We start from the raw sequence: 20,721 nt of genomic DNA, 5'->3' as shown, positions 1-20,721 counted from the left end.
TTTTGTAAATATAATTTTAATATAAAAAATTATATATAAAAAATTAATATATAATATAGAATTTTTATATTATATAATATATGAGAATTTTTTTTATTTTTAACCTCTTTGTAAACGAAAATGCGTTCTCAAATCAAAAACATCTTTGATATTTTTCTAATATCACAAAATTGTTTTAAAATATTTTTTAAATTATAAAAATAATTTAAAGTATTTTTTAATATTTTTATATAAAAATATTAAAATGACATTCCAAAATATTTTCTGTATCATAGTTTAACGGATGCAATTATAAACTTGTTATAAATTATAAGGAATTTTATTGTTTTTTGTTTTGATTAATTTGATGACTTTGAAGAATTATTGTTTATTCGGGCGGATAAAAGGTGCGGGTATTGGGACACGACCCGAATTTATGAACTTGACCCGATCTTCCGGTTTATCAATACCTAATTGCCGGTCGCCTGTGACTGCACTTCCCAGTTCGAGAGCGAGCGAGGAAGAGAGAGACAGAGAGAGGGCGAGCGCTCGAGAGAGAGCGAGAGGGAGATATGGACGAAGAAGATGTAGAGAAAGCAGTGATAGCGTATTTGAAGAAGAAGGGTTTCAAGCAGACGGAGCTTGCGTTCCAAGAAGAGCAGCAACAACACAGCAAGAACTCGTCCTCCAACAACTCCTCCGCCAACTCTCAAACCGATCCCGACGTCGTCAAACCTCTTCTCTTCTTCACCGAGTGCGTACTTATCGTCCGATCGCCCTCACTCTTATGTTTTATATCTTCCTGCTTATTCTACAGCATAAAATTAGGGCTTCAAACATCTTGAATTTGAACTTGTGTATGTTGTAGGTATGCATTTTTTTCTTATGTTTATGCTTTTTTCAAAACGAACATTTCTTATTTTAGTTAGAATTGCAACTTCTCGGTCTTTTGAAAATCTAGGAATCTTCTGCTTACAGTAAGATAGTTCGGATGGTAGGAGATGTGTGATATTTCTCTGGTTGATAGTTTGAGTTTAATTTGTGAATGGACTTTATATCTCACTTGTAATTTGTGAGTGGTACGTTTAACATTATTGTTGGCATGTAATATGTCTGTATGAATTTTTTACCCTAAGTAGGTTGTTGATTATTGGAATTCTTGCCACTGTCCCCGGAAAATAGAAGGGGACAAGTGAGGGGTTTGTCATATCAATGTCTTAGAAATTCAAAATGTTCACGAGCCAAGTTGTTTGCATAAATCTATAATATAACCTAATTTAGGTACTTAAAAAATGTCAAAACTTTTGTGGATTTGACTATTAGAGTGGATATCCTATTAGCATTTTATTAAAATTTTGTCATTTTCACTGCTCGCATTACTTGAAAATGCAATCATAAAAGCATAATAAGTGATTCACCGAGCAACAACTTGCTTTGAATATTCACCTATTTTGGTATTATTTTATTGTAAATTACTTTAAAAAGAACCAAATATACTGTGGCTGTGCTGGCAAAAATTTGAAAAGTACAGGAAAAACAAAATTTAATTGCTGGAACAAGTATAGAAGAACATGGGCTTTGTAGGAAAAAGAAGATTGTATTCAAATTATTCAATTACGATTTAAATGAGTTATCAACTTCAATTTATCTTCTTCTTCTTTTTTTTTTTAATTGTGAAGGCGGGATGGGGAATGCTATGTTCCCCACTCGTGCTTTAAGGTTCCTGTTTGTTCTTTGATGTTTCTTGATATTGAGAAATTGTCGTACTGTGGTGGACAAGAGATCCTCATGTTTTTACTTATTTTATGTGCTTTATGTTGAATGAACTTGTGTTTTCAATCAATATAGGTTTACCTAGTTAGGAGCTCTAGTATCTTATCTATTTTAGTGAATTGTATCTATCACATTTTTGTATGGTCAGAAGTTTCTATTGCATAAATAAAGAAGTTGAATCCTCATTTATTCTTTTTCTTTCTATCTCCAAACACTCATTCTACAGATAACAGACATTCCTAGAAGGTTTAAAAACCCAAATCTTTAGTTTGAAAATAGATCAAAAGAAAGAAACAAAATATGATGAATCACACTTTAGTCAATTGGAAAATAGTGAGACATTCACGAGCAAGACAATCCTTAACTTGAGGAGCTCACAGTACCCAATTAAAAATTGTGTGCTTGCAGTTATTGGGGCATTGGGGTAATGTTGTTTTAATTGCTTTTGATCAATATCATCATCCAGACCTTTAACTTGACTCTACAAGAAATCTCCAGTCTTCTGTATAATTTCAAATTTTCAATGATGCCTTATTTTAGCAAACTAATTTATACTTGGTGGAAAATTTAAAAATGAGAATATTCACATTGCTTACTTCATGCCTGATTTTTCTTTTCAAATGTTGTCATTGTACACCAGTAATGTTGTTCCTGTGTAATTGAAAGGCCTCAACACCAAGCAAAAAGGAAAGGTCATAGATTTAAATTATGGAAATAGTCTCTTTGCAAAAGAGAGGAGTTTCTCGACCCTTGCAGAGTGGGGATCCTCTTGTAGGGGGACCCCTTTCAATTAGCAGGCCCATTGGCAATGGGACTTTGGTTCATCTGATAATTTAATGCTGCATCTTGCTTCAGATCATGACTCCGAGTAGATAGTTTCTTCTTTTTCCTGCATCTTTTGCTTTTTTGTTTTGGTGGGAAGGATAGATTACAATACCAGCAATGAATAAAATCATGAAAAAGAAAAATATAAATCCATGAAGTCATTGGCTTTAAGCTGGTGGTTTTATGTTTATTGGTTATTTTTCATCCTTATTTGTTACTATTACCTTTTGGAAACCGAAATATCCTTTGGGTTACAGCTTTTGTTTTCCTCATTCTCCAGTTGCCTGCATTGGAATTGCCCAAATTTTTATGTTTTTGAACTACAAACATGCTGAAGTGTTAATGCAAATGAATTTTGCATCTGAAGGAAATTGATTTAAAGGTCCCCTCTTAACCTGGGTATCTTGTGTCCAAACTCTGAACATGTTAAATAATATGGCCATTTTTATATTGAACATTTCCACCAAGCATTTGTGCTCTCTTCTGTGGTGGAAATTGCTAAACAACTATTGTTTAATATATTGGCATATGCTTCTTCCTGGGGTCTTGATGTTTCAGTAATTATGTTTATGCTTATCAGATCAGAGAATATTCCAGCACAGTACCATGATGGATACAGTAAGCTTAGGTCATGGGCGTATAGTTCACTGGATTTGTACAAGGTAACTAGTTAATGGTTTGCATGTCTTCTAAATTCATGTCATTTTTATTGCTCTATGCATGTCTTGTGCATTTTCAGTAGTCATTTTTGAAGTTGGTCTGGTAGCTTTATCATATATGAATGGGGTCCCTTACCTTACCTATCTTCTAAAAAGAATGGAACTGGCGCTGTTCCCTAGATGCAGAAGGAGGAGGCCTGGTCCTTTCCCTTTGGAAGATGTTTCTCAATGCAAATTCAGCATTCTGACGAGGAAATATCTCCTCCTTTCTCAATGTTTAATTTTTTTTTTTAATCATAATAATCTTGAAAACATACTTTTAGAATCACCTTTGTAGTTCAAGCTTATTATTTTATTTTCCCAGGAGAAAATTCTTTCTGTTGACAGAATTGAGGCAAGCAAGAGAAAAATTTGGTATTATTTGTTGTTGAAACACCTAAAAGTATACTTTGTTTAATCTCATGAGTGTATACAGAGTTAAAATAGCATTTGCAAGATGCTTTAGGCAATAGAAATAAGAGGTGTGAAAAGAAAATTTAAACTTCAAATCAGACATGACAGTTATCACTTAGCAGGCACTTCCATCAATATTCACACACGTCCAAATGTGCTTGGTTAATTTTCAATTCTTTTTCTGCCCATGAACACTTAGGTTGCATTTGGCATGAGGAAAGTGGGTCGCTTTCCTGAAATTTAATTGGTTGTAAGGACCTCACGTTTGGCATGTCACATTCCTAGGAAAGTGGCTTTACCATGGGCAGCTGTTTCGCATGTCTTGTGTGAATCTCTTTCCCACCTGGATAGGTGGGAAAGTAACTTTCCAAGTGATGGGAAAATTAACTCGATTTTTGAGATGAAATTGCCTATTTTGGGTTTGTTTGCAGGGAAAAAAAAAAAAAAACCATACCCATTTTCCCCAAAATACAAAATCTTTTAATATTAATAATATTCATTTATATTAGTTACAGTATTCATTTATATTATTTCTATACTTGTATATATATTCATTTAAATATGTTATTTCAGATTATTAATACTAAAATAAATGTCTCTTTTGCACATAAAATTTCAATTTTTAACCTATAGGGGTATTCTTGGAATTTTCAAGTATTTTCCGAGGAAAGTGCTTAAAATACCAAACACAATGATGTTACTTTCCCAGATCTTAGTTCTTTCTTTCCTGGGCTTACCAAACATCGTAGTCTTATCTTCCCAGTAAAAGGAAGAAAGGCACTGAACACCACCTTAGGGGACTCCAGTATTCATCATCGAATGTAGCATGACCATCAGTTAAGCCTAAAACAAATTAATACTGCCTTATAAGTTAAAAAATCAAATATGATGGGCTTGCCTTCCCGGCAGTAGCTAAGCTAAAACTGAACATTCCTTGGCGGATGAGGGCCGTGAGGGTCATGTACTGGGGTGGGGGAGGGGGGTTGCTACACTAATCGCCTCACCTCACCCTTTTACATGGAAAAGAATAAAAATAAAAAATCAAATATGATAAAAAGAGTATATATTTATATTTTTTGGTCTTGCTATTTGAATTAGAACCATTGGGTTATGTCTTAATATTTTTGAAAAGGTACAAAAAATCAAAACCAGGTAACTTGCTACAAAACTGTACATATGCCATAATGAAGAAAGCCTGAAGTGGTATATTTTGGCATAAAGGCAATTAGTGAAGTAGAGTTAACAACTTATGAAAATTTATACCAGCTTGACATTGATGGGAAGGATGTGTGTGTGTGTGTGTATAACTAGTTAAGGTAAGATAAACAGAAACAAGGTTTTTGACAAAGTGAAATGCATAAAAGGTGAAAATTAAAAGATACTGGTAAATGAGGGATTGATGAAATATGCAAGAACCATTTTCTGAAGTTAATGAAGGTGGAGAAGCAAGTGTTATGTTACAGCATCTTAGTAACTCTAAAGAAGATAAAAAGTACATGTTATGTAGACGTATCTGTCCAAATGAAATAAAAATAACATTAAAAAAAGGTGAATAGTGAAGTAGTTGGGCTAGATAATGTCCCAATAGAAGCATGGAAATGCATTGCAGAAGATAATGTTTTTGGTTAACAAAATTATTATTGTGATTCTTAAATAAAAAAGGATGCCCAATATGTGCAAAGTTGTGAATATTATAGAGGGACTAAGCTAATGAGTCATACTATGAAACTTTTGGAGAGGATAATTGATAAAAAGGTTAAGGGGAGAAACTAATGTCTTTCAAAATCAATTTGTTTTTATGCTTGGGTAGGTTAACAATGGAAGCTATTTACTTAGTGAGACACTAAGTGGAAAGGTTATTTCTTATTTATAGACTTGAAAAAAGCCTATGAAAGAGTCTCAAGGGGGTCTTCAAGAGAGTGTTAGGGAAGGAAGGAGTTAAAATTGTTTGTATGCAGGCTATTTAGGACATGCAATGCAACATCAAAGCGGAAATGTCTGTTAGGACTTGTAGAGGAGATATTGAGGCTTTCTCATTTACAAATGGATTAGGCCAGGGATATGGATTGAGCTCTTATCTTTTTGCACTTATGATGGATGCATGGGTATATGTTATTTGTAGAGGATACTGTCTTGGTGGATGATTTAAAAAAAGCTTGAAAAATAAACTTGAATTATTGACACGTCTTAAAATCAAAGGTTTTAAATTGAGTAGGTTGAAAATTGTGTATGAATGTCGGTGAAAATAGAAGTGTGAATGTTATCATGAAACTTGGGGATTAAGTTATTCCTGAAAAGGATCAATTTTAATATCTTGGATCATTTGTTCAAAAATAATGGGAGATTCTGGAGTTTGTTACTCATAGGATCAATGCAGGATAGTTAAAGTGAGGAAATGCATCTAGCATCCAAAATGTGTATCAAAAAGATTCTCAATATATTAGTTGTTACAGTAGTGGCCAAATCAGCCTGGTAGACCCATAATTGATATTATCAAGGTTCTTTCACATCCCTTTGTGCAAACAAGCAAAGCTCCAAAGCCACTTGTCCACAGACCTTTTTCTTACCCCAACCCACCTTCCCTATTGCAAAACTAAACATTGCCCAGTTTTAGTGATTTTTGAATTCCTCTCCTAGTCTCCCTTCTCCCCAAAGTAAATCTTTGTGCAACATAATGCAGAACAAGGGCATGAAATAGTAAGTCGGGCTCAGCATGTAAACTTTAAGGAAAAAAAAAACATTATTTAGGGCCTTCTTGAAGTTTTTCTTAACCAAGTCCCCGATTTTTTGCCCTTCATATTGCAACTTGGAACAGTTAATGCATTAGATAAAGGAAAAATGCTAGCCAATGACTATTCATTAATTTGAACTTAATAATGTGAGTTGCTCACTTGACTTGTATGCTAACAATGCAGCATGAGTTGCTTCGTGTTCTCTATCCAGTATTTATCCATTGTTTTATGGATCTTGTGGCAAAAGGTCATATTCAAGAAGGTATGCTTCAGTCTGTAATTCATACTACTTTGTGCCTTTGAACTTACTATTGATACCTATATCTGAATCTTCAGCCAGGACTTTTTTCAATAGCTTTCGTGAAGACCATGAGATGATGCACTTAAGGGACCTCCAGAAATTGGAAGGTGTTCTTTCTCCCTCACATCTGGAGGTTAATTACTACCCTAGGCTGTCAATGCAACTTTGTATTTTCTGTCTTCTGTCAAACCTATGGTCCTGTGCTTAACAAACTTTCTATGCTCCTTTCAGGAAATGGAGTTTGCCCATTCTTTGAGGCAGAGCAAAGTGAATATAAAGATATGCCAGGTGATTTCTTCATCCAAATGTAGTAGCATGTGTATTACATTTACGTATTCCTAATTTCCTATGCATGTCTTTATTATGAAAAGAGCTTCATTTGGTGTGTGTGACCTTCATATTCACTAATAAAAAATTCAGGGCCCTGATGCACTTACACCAATGTAAGATTTTTTTATTGCATGCTGTGTCCCTGGTCACCTCTGTTTTTACTTTTTTCACTTGGCAAAAAAAAAAAAAAAAAAAAAGCCACACCAAGCTATTTTTCCATTAGGTGGGGTTGACTACATGGATTCTTATTCACCAACCATCTCTGTTCTTAGCTATATCTTCTATAAACTCATTATTTCCTATGCCACCACGCCTAAGAGTTCCTCACCAAGTGTGTATGTGTGTGTTTTTTTAAATCTTTCTTGAAACAAACTTCTTTTCTATTCACTCTCCGTATAAGAGTATTAGTTTTTCCCTCTCATGTCCAATTATTTTAAGGGTAAATTACTAACAAAAGTACTCAACTTTCGCCTTGTTAACAAATTTGGACTCAACTTTAATTTTTGCAATTGGATAATCCAACTTTCCCTTTCTTTACAATTATTGACTACCATTATCTTTGTTTAGTTTTACCATTTATTGATGATGTGTCATCCCTGAAAATGACATGGCAAGCAAATAAAAGGTGGAGAATGGTGAAATATGACCTGGAAAGTACTTCAAATCATCTCTGCAAAAAATCAATTGAAATGAAATCTGAAATGCAGGTTACTCAAATAAGAGACTGGTGAAAAATTCTAATTCTTTCTTGTCTGCCCTTGCAAAATTGACTGAAGTATTGGCTTAATTTGTTGTTGTTAACTTAACTAGATGAAAAAAGGGTCTGCTGTAAAGATTGATTTCTTAAAGGAAAAAGAATGCTACAAATTCTCTGATGCAATGTTTATATGATGTTCATGTAAGTTCCCAAATGCTGAACCCTTGATGAAAGAAGTGTTGATTGTCATCAAGTGCAATAATAAAACATAGATATTTGACCACCGTTGCAGCTGTGTCATCATTGTGCCCTAATATCGTTTCAGGAGGTTAGCACCAGAAAGTCTCCTTCTCTTGCTCAATGCATTTGTTGAACCCAATGCTGACCAATCCAATCTTTCATTCCATTGAATAAGCCCTAATGGTTTGACTAAAAATAGGTACAAACCCTAACATTTGGAAACTTTCCCAATTGTGAGTATGATCTGGTGAATTGGGCTTTGGTGACAATTTTTGCTTGCCACATTATTCTAGCAAATGAGAAGTTAACAATATATATTATCAGTAAACAGTAAAATTTAACAGAGTAACTGTAGTCCATAACTGTAAAGAAAGTGAAATTTGGATTACCCAGTTGTAAAAATTAAAGTTGAGTCCGAATTTGTTAACAAGGTGAAAGTTAAATATTATTTTTAGTAATTTACCCTTATTTTAATGATGTCATGCACATACGATCTTCAATAAGCATTATTCTAACCTTTATTATTCTAATTATGTCTTCTCTTACATGGTCAGATATCCACCATATCATTCTCATTTCAGTTATCCTCATATTTTATATATGTTGGTAGTTAAACTATCCAACATTCTATGTTACACAATAAAGCTAGTTTTTCAACCTTTTGATAAAACTAGAAGCACTTTTCTAGTTTAACTATCTTGTTTCAGTTATGCAAATAACATCTTCAATAATCTCCCAGTCTTTTTGAACAATTGAGCTGGTATAATTGAATTGATCTTGTCTTGGAATGATTTGATTTTCTAGTCTCACAAAAGGAGCAACCTTTGTGCTGTGCACAAAATTGTAGAGATGTTGAATGCCGTTTTTGAACTTTAGGAAAAAGGATGAATTAAATTGACACATAAAGCTGAAAAGCTTCAACATGGATACTTTTGATACATTTGGTTGACCAGTTAAGAAAGTAAATGGTAGTTTATGTTACCTATAGATATAGAGCTGTGTGACGAATCAATTTTACTCTGCATATAAAATACACTTTTTTGTTTCATTAGAAGTTACTCGTGTGTAAAAATTGAGTATAGGCTACTTAGTTTGGACTTAGTTGAAGTTGGTTGGGTGGTTGCTTTCTGTGGAGTCTTTAACCATGCTTTACCCAGTCCACCTCTGAAGAAGATAGCCATTTACTTGTTTGTTATATTAACAAAGCCTATATTTTATTTGGCCATCTAGAAATTTTGTGCATGGAGATTATTGTGGTCATGGTAAGGTTGACAAGGTTGATGAGCTTGAAAGTTTCAGCTACTACTAATTTTTCCCCGACCCATCAAGGGCTTTCCAAATGTTATACATACCAGTACTCTGTCGCAAAATGATGCTTCTTCATCCCCCTGATTTGATACCCCATCAAGGATGTTCTAAAGCCTTCTATTTACCTATGCGTATCCTTCATATTGACCTTATAACTTCCCTTTACTTCTGACTCTGACAATTTTACTTTTCAAGGGAATTAGATGTTTAACTTCATTTCATGTTTAAATTAGAGTTCATAGAAAAGTCTAAAAATAGTAGTTCTGTTTGTTATGTATCAAAAGTTCAAAACTAACTTGGGGCTATAAACTATGTTGACTATCTGTAAATGTCAGGCATTGAACTGATCTTGGCTCAAAACTAAGTACTTGGAGTTGATGGAAGGAATATTGGAATTTAGTTTTTGGTTTTTCAAAACTTGATGCTTTAATGTGCTTGCTTGTTATAGTAGAGTGACTTGTGTCCTTGTTGATTTATTTCTTCCAGTAAATGGAGCAGTATGTTCTTTGTTTAGCATGTCCCCAACCTAATGGTGGACTCCTGATGTCTATGGCCTATTTTCCTACCCATTACTTGTGTGCTTTGTGCCTAAAAAATTGGTCTTCTTTGGATGAAAGCTAATTTCTTATTTTCCTTTTAACTTGTCTACAGTACTCTTATGAGCTTCTGCTGCAATATTTACACAAGAGTCAATCCATTACAATGCTTGGAATTATTAATGAGCATATTAACTTTCAAGGTGCAGCACTATCCTTCTTTATTTTCATTTCTTCAGTCATGATAATATTTTTGTACTTTTTATCTAATCTTTGTGTTCTAGTCCTGTTAAGGTTCCTTGTTCTTTTCTCAGCTTCCTAATACTCTAGGCGAATAGAATTGGGCTAATTGAGTCTGTTAACAGTTTCTCCTGGACAGTCTAGCTCTATTTCCGATGATGCTGAAGTTGTTACACTTGTTGGTAACGGCCAGGATGCTGCTAATCTAATCAATCAGAAAGAAATACACTGGGGGGTAAGTTCTTTAGGTGGACAAGTTCATATTCTTCAGGTGTTCCTCTACTGAAAGTTTGAAGGGCATTATACTGCCTTTTCTGCTTCCTGCATGCATAAGATATTAAATCTGGCATTTGCTAATAGTTTTTTTATGTCTTTCCCTTGCTTTTAAGAAGTGAAATGGCTTTGTCCTTTTCTTTTCACATGATTTCTAATTTTTCCCAAGTCTAGCCGCACCTTTTATCTGTAATGTATAGAAGAATAATTAAGGCTAGGATTGGTTGGTAGTATGATTTTCCTTAAAATTAAAAGTAGTGGTGGGAAAAAGTTGTAAGGGAATATGTGCTTGGAAACATCGGGCTTGCTCTGGATATTGGTAATTCTTAAAATCAAGCAATTAATGGTTGATCCACCAACATTAGAATTCTTTTATTGTTTATTTACGTTGGATGCATTCTGGCCTTGAAATCTAGAAGCATGCTTGATTACCATTTCCTAAATTCGATACCTTTTGCACGCAGCGGTCTTGAATTCTGAAGGCAGAAACTTTTTGATGCAAATGGAACTAAGCGATAGGTTGGATGACATTAATATGCTTCCTTGTTAGAAACTAATCAGAAAGATAAGATATTTGAAGTTGTTTGATAAATATCTGTCTCACAATACTTTTTTGTTGATTATGAAGGATTTCATGGAACTGATCAGGGTTTCTGTGTCAAATAGTTCATTATTTGGGAGCTTCTCTGGCAGATTAGTTTTGGATAGATTTTGCATATAAGATTCATATCCTATAGGTTGATTTGTCTTCAATATTTGGATAGCTTGAATTTTCTTTATGCTTTAAAGTTCATTCTCATTTCCCCTAATGACTGAAGGTGTTCCTATTGTTATTTCAGATATTGCAAATCAAAGACCCTTGCCTTCCAAAGAAAGACTTAATTCCTTTTTTTGTTCTTGTTTTTGTTTAACTATTTGATCTAGAGCAGTTGCTTGAAGACTCTTTAGAAGACAGGTTAGAGAAGGCAGGAGGTTTGCTTTCAGATTTGGAGAAAGTAGATGGAGAAAGTAAGGAAGGTGACTTGGATGACAGTAAGGTAGAAAATATACTTTAAAACTCTATGGTCTCTGTGACTCTGTTCATTAGCATACATGATATTTCACCGTTAAGATTTTGTTATCTATGCTTTTGTGTGTTTTGGTTTAAATTTAGTTTCGTTAATCTCAGAAAAGAGCAGCAGATGGAGGGAAGCAAGGTGCTACTCTCAAAAAGTTGAAGAAGGACAAAGTTGTTGGTACAACAGGGAAAGCTGCTCGTAGTGAGGGAAATATTGTGGCTGCAGCACCACGTGTGAAACCAGAACTTACTTTGCCAGTAATGTACTGTTCAGAATCCCTGTTTTAGTTATTGACTCATAATTACTTCCCTAAATGTTAAAACCGAGAACTATAATCTCTCAAGAATCACTCAAGGACCTTACCAAAACAATATTCAAGATTGAAATGAAAACAATACAAACAGAATTAAATGTAAAGAAAACCAAACCAGATTGCAGCACACATGATATACCCTGGGTCATGCCATTTACATGGCACTACATCTAGCAATCCAAGAAGCAACCAATCCACTAGAAACGTATGAGAAACGGGTACAAGAATACCCCTCTTTCACCTCACCTTGCCTCTCGAATACAATACTCTAACGAAGACAACAAGAACTATAATTGCACAGCTCTTTCTCTCGCCTCTGACTGTATCCGAACACAAGGAATGAAAGATACAACAGTTTCGATGATAAGACTGATCTCCGCCCACTTCTATTTATAGAATAGAAAGGCGGAACTACTAAAGGAAGAATAACTAACTCATAAAAGTCAAATCTACCCTTAGAAAATACAGTTAGATACATTTATGTCCTATTAAATAACTGCTGCCAAATCATCTCTTATTTCTTCCTGATTTCTCCCATAATTCCAGCACCCAATTACATTAGGCAAAACAGTAACACTAAATTTTCCTTGGGAGTAGTGGTGCCTATGAACAGCATCAGTTATTTCATCCACATTCATTATATTTAAGCTCTCAACTAACCTCGTTGTTTGCTTTAAATGTGAACTAACTTATTACACTGATTATCGGTTAGATGTATTTAGATATATGGGGAATTGGCAAGTTTCCATTTTTACATTATTGTGGGTTTGGATGTGCATACTTTTGCAAGTAAGCTAGTAGCTATCATTATTTGGAGATTCCTTAGTCTGTGGAAATGTGTGGGCATTTCTATACCGGGAGCCAAGTGGCATACTACCTTCAAATCTGATCATATGCCCAGTGTATGATCAGATTTCTAGGGAGACTTGGCTTGAAACCTGATATGTCTGTGGGAATGTGTGCCTTGGAACCTGATATAGAAAGAAGTGTTAAATAACTGAAACTTTTGTTTGTGAGACCATCTCTGATATTTATACTTATCATCTCAGACCAGCAGATGTAGAGCATTCTATTATTCAAGACCTAAGAAACCGTGTACAGTTAAGCAGCAGTGCCCTGCCTTCAGTCAGCTTCTACACATTTATTAACACGCATAATAGGTATCTATTTCATTAGTTAAATTATTCATACCTGGGATTTAATTTTCAAACTGCTGTTTTTTTTGCATTATTAATTATTTTTGTCTCTGATGGTCTAGCTTAAACTGTTCATCAATATCTCATGATGGATCACTGGTTGCTGGTGGATTCTCAGACTCGTCACTGAAGGTTGCATATTTTGTTCCAGATGTAGTTTGTTATTTTTTCATTGGTTGCCTTAAACTAGCTTACAGGATTTGTTCATGGCATTCATTTGTTTTGCTAATTCCATAAGTGTTTAACTGTAGGTTTGGGACATGGCAAAGCTCGGACAACAGAATGACAGTTGTAAGAGTTTCTTGATAACTTCTGTTTGCAAGTTATGCCACTAAGTGTGTTTCTTATATATATATATATATATTACCATAAATTCAGACAGAAGTTTATTATTTTAGCAGTTGTCTGTAGAGAGCCCCAGTAGCATAGGCTACATTCCTCGATGAAAAGAGCCAAAATGAGCCTCATCAACTTCCTATCAAAAAAAGAAGAAAGAATGAAACTTCAGTCTTAACATTGTTTGTGGACTAAAACTGTACGTCAATATATGTGCCAATATTTCTAATAACTAAACTTGTTACTAAAATTTGAAGAAGTTTGTTTAAGTAAATTCATAAGAAATTGCTGAAAAAATCTTAGCAAGTGATCTGTCTATGTTAAGCAATTTATTTCCATACTTGTGCCTTTTAAATTGATCTTTTCTCTTGGAAATGTTACAAAAATATGAATGTTATGAAAACTGGACCTTGGTATTGAACTCAGAATAGGAGGGGGTGAAAGGTCAATGGCTGGATTCAGGAATGATAACAATCTCATACTACAAGAACAATCCCAACCCTAAATCTCACTAAATGAGATCAACTACAAGTAAAAATGTCCATACAATAATATTAACACAAGTTTAAGACAAAAATAAATAAAACAGAATTTAAGATTAAATTATAAATCAACAATTACAAAGAAAGTTGTCCATGTCTGAAGAAGATGTTTGTGGATGAACCCTAACAGTTCACTGATTGGGTAAGCCTTTTGACACCCTATTCCTTTTTTAAAGAGTTGAATCTAACTTCATTCCATGTGTTCTAGGCTTCTAGCTATGTTCCATCTTCTGCTTTACTTTGTTTGTATGGCCTCTAGCATATGCATTGTTCTTCAAAGCCTTCTCAAGATTGGTTTGATATTGCAGGAGCAACAAATTACCTTTGCAACTCCCTTTTTGTTGCTCTTTTCCATAATATATATATATATATATTTTTTTTTTGAGAGGGGGGGGGGGGATTTGTGTCTGTTAATTTATGTATATCTACAATTTTTATTTAGAAGATATTCCATTTTAATATGACTGGAAACTTGATTATGGAGAGTAGCTACGCAGAATATTTTTAATACCTCCTGTTTTACAATTTGCTTTTAATTGGATCACTGAATGAAGGAAATTGAACAAGTTCAAATCCCTTAATTTGGATTTTTGACTGTCTGTGTTAGAGGTGTATGCTTTTAGTGGTCATTGTTACCTTTCTACTGGGTATTTGTTTGTTTGTGTCTGAGTTTTCTTCTTGTCGTTTAAATATCACGGAAATGAATTACTAAAAGGGGTTAATTTATTTCTTATTTTGGTTGGGATGCGTTATTAAACATTTTTATTTTTGTAGCTGTTTTGCAGGGTGAGAATGATTCAACACGGAGTGAACATGTGCGTGGGATAAATGGCCAGAAAAGATCCTATACGTTATTCAGGGGTCACTCGGGACCTGTATACTCAGCTACTTTTAGTCCTTTTGGGGATTTTCTCCTATCCTCTTCATCAGACTCAACGAGTATGCTCCATGTCATATTTTGCCCTTTCATCTCATTTTCCCCCAGTTTTTTAAAGATGAAGTTCCAATAAGTTGTTTCTATTACATATTTTATCTAAAGAAAATCCTAGTGCTGAAACAATGTGTTGAAATATGACTTTATGCTGTTTGCAGTACGATTATGGAGCACAAAATTAAATGCAAATCTCGTTTGCTACAAGGGTCATAATTATCCTGTATGGGATGTTCAGGTAGATAATTTTAATCTCTTGACTTTTCATGGTTAAAGTTACATTTGCCTATTTAATGAAGGAAGTGAGCATCTTTTGATCAATTTTTAGTCTTTGCTTCTTTTGAACCTTCTTCTAGGGGGATCTGTAATTTTATCAAAACTTTTACCATATATGCTATGCTTAAAAAAATCGAGAAACAGAAAGAAATAATGAAACGACTGCACTACCATCATCTTGACTTATCATATATGCCGACTCACCTGTTTCTCCCATATTTTATAGATATTCTCTCTTTTTACTATGGATTGCACTGTTTCAGAATTGTTTCATATGTGCAATGCTTCATTCAACTATTTAACAATTATTTGATATTGTTTCCTGATGAATGGATTTTATGCTGAAAAGGACAGCATGAGGTGCGTACTGGGATTGTAGAACATATATGTGAATGACAAAGGTCCCAAGTCAAAACCCAACTTGGCCTAAGAATAAAAGAAGTTATTAGTGAAAAATATCTTCTTCTTGGCATTAGTATGCACAATACTCTAGTTGACACCCATGGATGATGTGACAACTGGCTAAAGAATGGATTTCTACTTTTCTCAACTTCAAGGAGTCGGTACTTTCATCTTTCCATTCTGAAAGTATGAGACTCCTTTTGCATCAAAATCTGAGAAGCTTTACTACCTGAATTAAGTGAGAACACACCCAATTGAAATAATTACTGAAAAATGGTTAATTTTTTCTTTTATATGATCATTTTTAAGCTCAACTTTATCTTTTATATTTGTAGAGCCTTTGACAGACATGAAATGTTTTTTCTGGCTAAATTTCTGATACCTCATTGTAGTCCAACTAAACATTTCGCACTGCAATGTATTTGTTCAAATTCATCTATTTACATCATATGTCTGTTTTACTCATCTGGATGTGAACACACTTGCATACACACGCATATGCCTGTGATGTATTTTGGTACTAATACATTCTTAATGCAGTTTAACCCAATGGGGCATTATTTTGCCAGTGCTTCACATGACCGAACAGCAAGGGTTTGGTCTATGGATAGAATACACCCTTTGAGAATAATGGCAGGGCACTTGTCGGATGTGGATGTGAGTAGTTTATTGCAGATTTCTTCCCTCTCCTCCCTTCTTTTCTCTCCCTCTTCATGTTGTGGATATATAGATTTTCCACCAAATGTGAGGCAAATTCAAATTGAGCTCCTTTGGACGTAGCCTGCAATATCATTGGTTATCCCTCTTTAACTGCAAGTTATAAAAAATCCTAGTTATGCAATTGGAGTTTAATTTGAAAAATCTCTGCCTTTTCTGATTTTCCTCTATTGAATTATCCAGTTGCATTATCACCTGAGAAGAGAAAGATGTTATGAAACCTTATTTCTTTCTTTTTGTTGTGTTTTAAAGGCGAAGTCTGGTGTAAATTGAGAGGGGGAGGGAGAGGAAGAGAGACCATCAATTATTGGTATTAAGTGAAATTATTTTTTACACCTACGCCCACAGGTTACACATTTTAATTTTGAGCTCCAATTTTTATATGGTTAAAGAAGTTTTTGAACCTTCTTTTACCTATCTCAGAGTACATAACATTTTGATATATGGTTGCAAAGATGCAGTTGCATGTTGTTAATCATTATCGTTGTTATTTTATCACATCTTATGAAATCTCTATCAACATATTTCTATAATTCTTTCATATTCTGAGATGGGATAGGCACACTTCCAAAATAGTTACTTCAGCTTTTTCTCCAGAGAACACCCTCTAGTATCTTTGGAAGCTCTCTCAGTTATTGGAATTTCTGCCCTTCTTCTTTTGCTAGGGTTGCTGACAATTAGTTTGGGAATAGATACACAGACACTGCCCATCTATTCCGTTTTCCTATTGGTATTCCAAACAATGTTGAATTGCTAGCTGCCTCTCTTTTGACCATACCCTCTGATTAGGATGGAAGCCCCGGTCCCACCCCCTACAGCAGCATTAAAGAAAGGCCATAACTACCTTCCCTGGAAACCTCTCTTCATACCATTCTTACTGTGCTGTTTCCTTTCAACAAGTTTGGTAAGTTGTCAAACTATATACTCCTTTGTTGTTCTGTGGCCAGGGAGGTTTGAAGTCATGTATTCTCAGTTTTTGCTATTTACTAGATGATTTCACCTTTGGCTGCTTACTCTTTTTTATGTTATGTGGTGACACCTGTGGTGCAAAAGAAATAGTTCAACTTTTAAGGGGCCGGAGGATTCCATTCATGGTCCTCAAGGGAGCTATTCCTGTCTTCCTATTTTTGTCATCTCACTACACTTCTTCCTCTCTCCCCCCCCCCCCCCCCCCCCTCCCGACTGTTATGTAGTTCTGTTTGATATTTTGTCCTTCTGCAGTTCACCCTTAGGACACCCTCTGGCCTTCTGCATTTTTACTATCCTTCAGATATATATGTATATTCATATGAAGCAACCTTGAGTGAGATTCGTGGAGTATGCTTGTGATTTTCCGGAGTAGCAAGTGAATGTTTTATCATTGTTGAGTTTGTGGATCCATTTAGGGTTTAGGGTTAAGAGACTAAGGCATGAATAGCAGCCATCATGTGTTTGTTTGGAAGCAATTGGTGAAGTTTCTCTTTGCCTTTAAATTCTCTTTTTTGCTTAGGGAAAAGTTATGCATTCTTTTTATCGTTTGGTGTGTTTTCCCTCTTGAGACTTTCTTGATATTTTTCGTTGTCACCAAATTTAATCATAAAAGAAGGTTGGTAACTTTTGCACTTTTTTCCAGTGTGTACAGTGGCATATGAATTGCAACTACATTGCTACAGGATCTAGTGACAAAACAGTTAGATTGTGGGATGTACGGAAGGGGGACTGTTCTAGAATATTCATTGGTCACAGGAGTAGTGTTTTATCTTTGGCAACGTCACCTGATGGTCGCTACATGGCGTCTGGTGATGAAGATGGCACAATCATGATGTGGGATCTTTCAACTGGTCGTTGTGTGACTCCTTTGATGGGTCACACCTCCTGCGTATGGACACTTGCTTTTAGGTGGAAATCCTTTTTCTTGATAATTTTCGTAAAATTTCGTTTAGTATGTTCTTGTTATTTACTGATACTGATAATAATCTGGTTTGTCACATCAGTTGTGAAGGTTCGCTTCTTGCATCTGGGTCTGCTGATTGCACTGTAAAATTATGGGACGTCACAGCAAGTACAAAGGTGCTGAAAACAGATGACAAGTAAGTTCCAAGTTGTTGCCCGATTGTCTGGTTCGCGCAAGTCTCTAGAGATTTCATTTTGTATTGTCATTGTTCAGCAAAGCTGGAAATACAAACAGACTGAGATCGCTGAAGACTCTGCCTACCAAGTCCACTCCGGTCTATACTTTGCAGGTAAACTTCGAAGCCCTTAGGACTCAGTTTTGTATTTATCCAGATACCCGAATTCTTAGTCCTTGTTCTGCAATAGTTTTCTCGAAGGAATCTTTTATTTGCTGCTGGCGCTCTCTCAAAAGGTGCTTGAGATGCCAGATTTGATCAAATACAGAGGTCGTGCAAAATTTTGAGCATCAACCACCACCACCTTGGAATATGTTGGTATGGTACAAACTAGTTGTCGTTACCATTCTTAGATAACTTCCCTTCATTCTCCCATCATCTTTACCAATATAAGTGAGATTCAATTTTCCATTTCATTTCTTGCTCGATGATAATATTGGAAGAGTACAATTTTCTTAATTTTGTATTATAAACTTTATTATTAGTGATTTATTTTCGTCGGCGCTCGCATTGTACGAGTGATAAAATGAATGCGTCTCCATTTTTCCTTAGTCTTCTCGTAGCCCTGGCCAGTGCCCGGCTTGGACATCTGTTGCCTCTGATTCGAACTTTTGAGTCAGTTTATTCGGGGACAAGGCCAGGTCAACTTAATGCATTTCTAGTTTATTGGCCAAGCCTATATGTTTTCCCATTTAATTTCACATTTTTTTTTTCATGTGGTTATTTACATTTTTTTGTTGTTTTAATTACATCATTGAATGGGTCGAAAATTTGTTGTTTTAATTATATCATTGAATATGCATTTTTGATCTAATTTAATTTTTGTACGTAATTTTTTTTTTCATGTAATAATTTAAATTTTTTATTATCTTAATTAAATTTTTAAATTTGTAATTTTGGGTCAGTTTAATTCATGTATTGTGATGGGAACAAAGTTTAGGGGTGTACTTTGTTATCTTTTTCTTTTTTTTTTAACACGAAAATATATGAATTAAATTGATTCGAAAATTAAGTAAATGATATAATTGAAACAACCAATAGTTGGGATGATTATGCCAAAAAATTGTGAAAGTCCAAGGGCATATTTATGGATTTGGCCCAAGTTTATTTGTTAGATTGATGGGGATAGGTGTGTGACTGGTACAACTTACTCGTGGAAGCCCTGAAATGGGCTGGGTCCAGAGTGGGTTGTCAAGGCCCCGAGTATCCTTCCTTCTTGTCCGCTATTGTTGCGGAGGCCATTTTATGGGCCAACCAGTATTCTGGTTGAGTTCCCTTATGGGGCCCAAGTTCTGAGTCACTCCTAAATGCAACTGGGCATGTCTCAGTTTGTGTTGAATATCTGAAACTCCCGTAAATGGGCCCCTGGTTGCTCGGCATGTGTATTGGATTCCAGCCACTACACCGGTTGAAATTGGCGGCTATAAACAAGACTTAGATTTAAGGTGAGGTCCAGGAGCATTATCACCGATGTAAGGGCCCAAACGTTATTTGGGCCTCTGGCTCTCTAGTCCCGTAAACACCAATTTATTGGGCCAAAATAAGGTATATAAATAACTAAGTAATGGTCCGGTGCCCACATTTTTGCCCGTAAAAACTGTTCTAGCGAGCTTTAAAGGGGCCCACATTTGATTCAGACCCTGGGCTCTGCATCGGAACTTGTATTGGGCCTGAAGTGGCCCATGCACAGGCCCATGAAAACATATTGTTTTTGAAAACATTTATAAAACATATTGTTTTATAAATACCTACGTAATGGGCCTATGGCCCAATAATTGGCCCATAAAAACTGTTGTAGTGGGCCTTAAACTGGCCCACACTTAAGCCAGAACTTGGGCTGAGCATGGAAACATGTATTGGGTGTGAAGTACCCATGAAAATTTATTATGGGCCTCAATGGGGCCTTCAGGCCCGTTAAACATTTCTAGTAGGCCTTAATTGGGCCCGGATGTGGGCCGTACTTTTTTTTTTGTGCTCATAAAAACTATTGGCCCAAGATAAGGTATATGTACCTACGTAATGGTCAGTGCCCCAGATAATGGCCTGTAAAAACTGTTCTAGTGGGCCGTAAACTGGACCACATTGAAGCCAGAACTTGGGCTGAGCATGAAAACATGTATTGGGCCTGAAATGCCCCACACAGGCCCATGAAAACATATTATTATGGGCCTTGATTGGGCTTCAGGCCCATGAAACATTTCTAATCGGCCTTAATTGGGCCCAGATGTGGGGTAATTTTATTGAGGCCCATAAAAACTAGTGGCCCAAAATAAAACATATAATTACCTATGTAATGGGCCATAGGCCCCAATTATTGGCCCGTAAAAACTGTTATAGTGGGTGTAAGCAGGCCCACTTAAGCCAGAACTTGGGCTGAGCATGAAAATTTGTATTGGGCCTGAGATGCCCCACATACAGGCCCATGAAACATTTCTAATCGGCCTTAATTGGGCCCTGATGTGGGCGAAACTTTATTTTGAGGCCCATAAACCTTAT

The 20,721-nt window shown here is 35.4% G+C and overlaps 1 protein-coding gene across 1 annotated transcript; it reads left to right on the top strand.

Annotated features, from left to right (window-relative positions):
• Positions 1-471: 471 nt before the first annotated feature.
• LOC127813381 (transcription initiation factor TFIID subunit 5) lies at positions 472-18,921 on the top strand. The gene is made up of 19 exons (XM_052354325.1): positions 472-733; positions 3,158-3,239; positions 6,605-6,683; positions 6,758-6,855; positions 6,954-7,010; positions 9,949-10,036; positions 10,199-10,308; positions 11,276-11,383; positions 11,515-11,666; positions 12,767-12,877; positions 12,976-13,045; positions 13,165-13,204; positions 14,566-14,730; positions 14,884-14,960; positions 15,941-16,057; positions 17,730-17,995; positions 18,091-18,186; positions 18,264-18,339; positions 18,416-18,921. The coding sequence occupies exons 1-19, from the start codon at positions 552-554 to the stop codon at positions 18,467-18,469; spliced, it is 2,028 nt and encodes a 675-aa protein (XP_052210285.1). The 5' UTR covers positions 472-551; the 3' UTR covers positions 18,470-18,921.
• The last annotated feature ends 1,800 nt before the right edge of the window (positions 18,922-20,721 follow it).

The sequence above is a fragment of the Diospyros lotus genome, chromosome 11 (assembly GCF_014633365.1).
Source record: "Diospyros lotus cultivar Yz01 chromosome 11, ASM1463336v1, whole genome shotgun sequence".
NCBI lineage: Eukaryota > Viridiplantae > Streptophyta > Magnoliopsida > Ericales > Ebenaceae > Diospyros > Diospyros lotus.
The sequence above is the reverse complement of the archived record's forward strand: the minus strand, read 5'-3'. Positions and strand labels throughout refer to the sequence as shown.

What these genes read in the sequence shown, in the direction of transcription:
- LOC127813381 (XM_052354325.1), top strand. Translation starts at nt 552, where the DNA reads ATGGACGAAGAAGATGTAGAGAAAGCAGTGATAGCGTATTTGAAGAAG. An exon ending in GTGACTTGGATGACAGTAAG is followed by an intron (nt 11,384 to 11,514) that starts GTAGAAAATATA and finishes CGTTAATCTCAG; the next exon opens with AAAAGAGCAGCAGATGGAGG. An exon ending in TTTATTAACACGCATAATAG is followed by an intron (nt 12,878 to 12,975) that starts GTATCTATTTCA and finishes CTGATGGTCTAG; the next exon opens with CTTAAACTGTTCATCAATAT.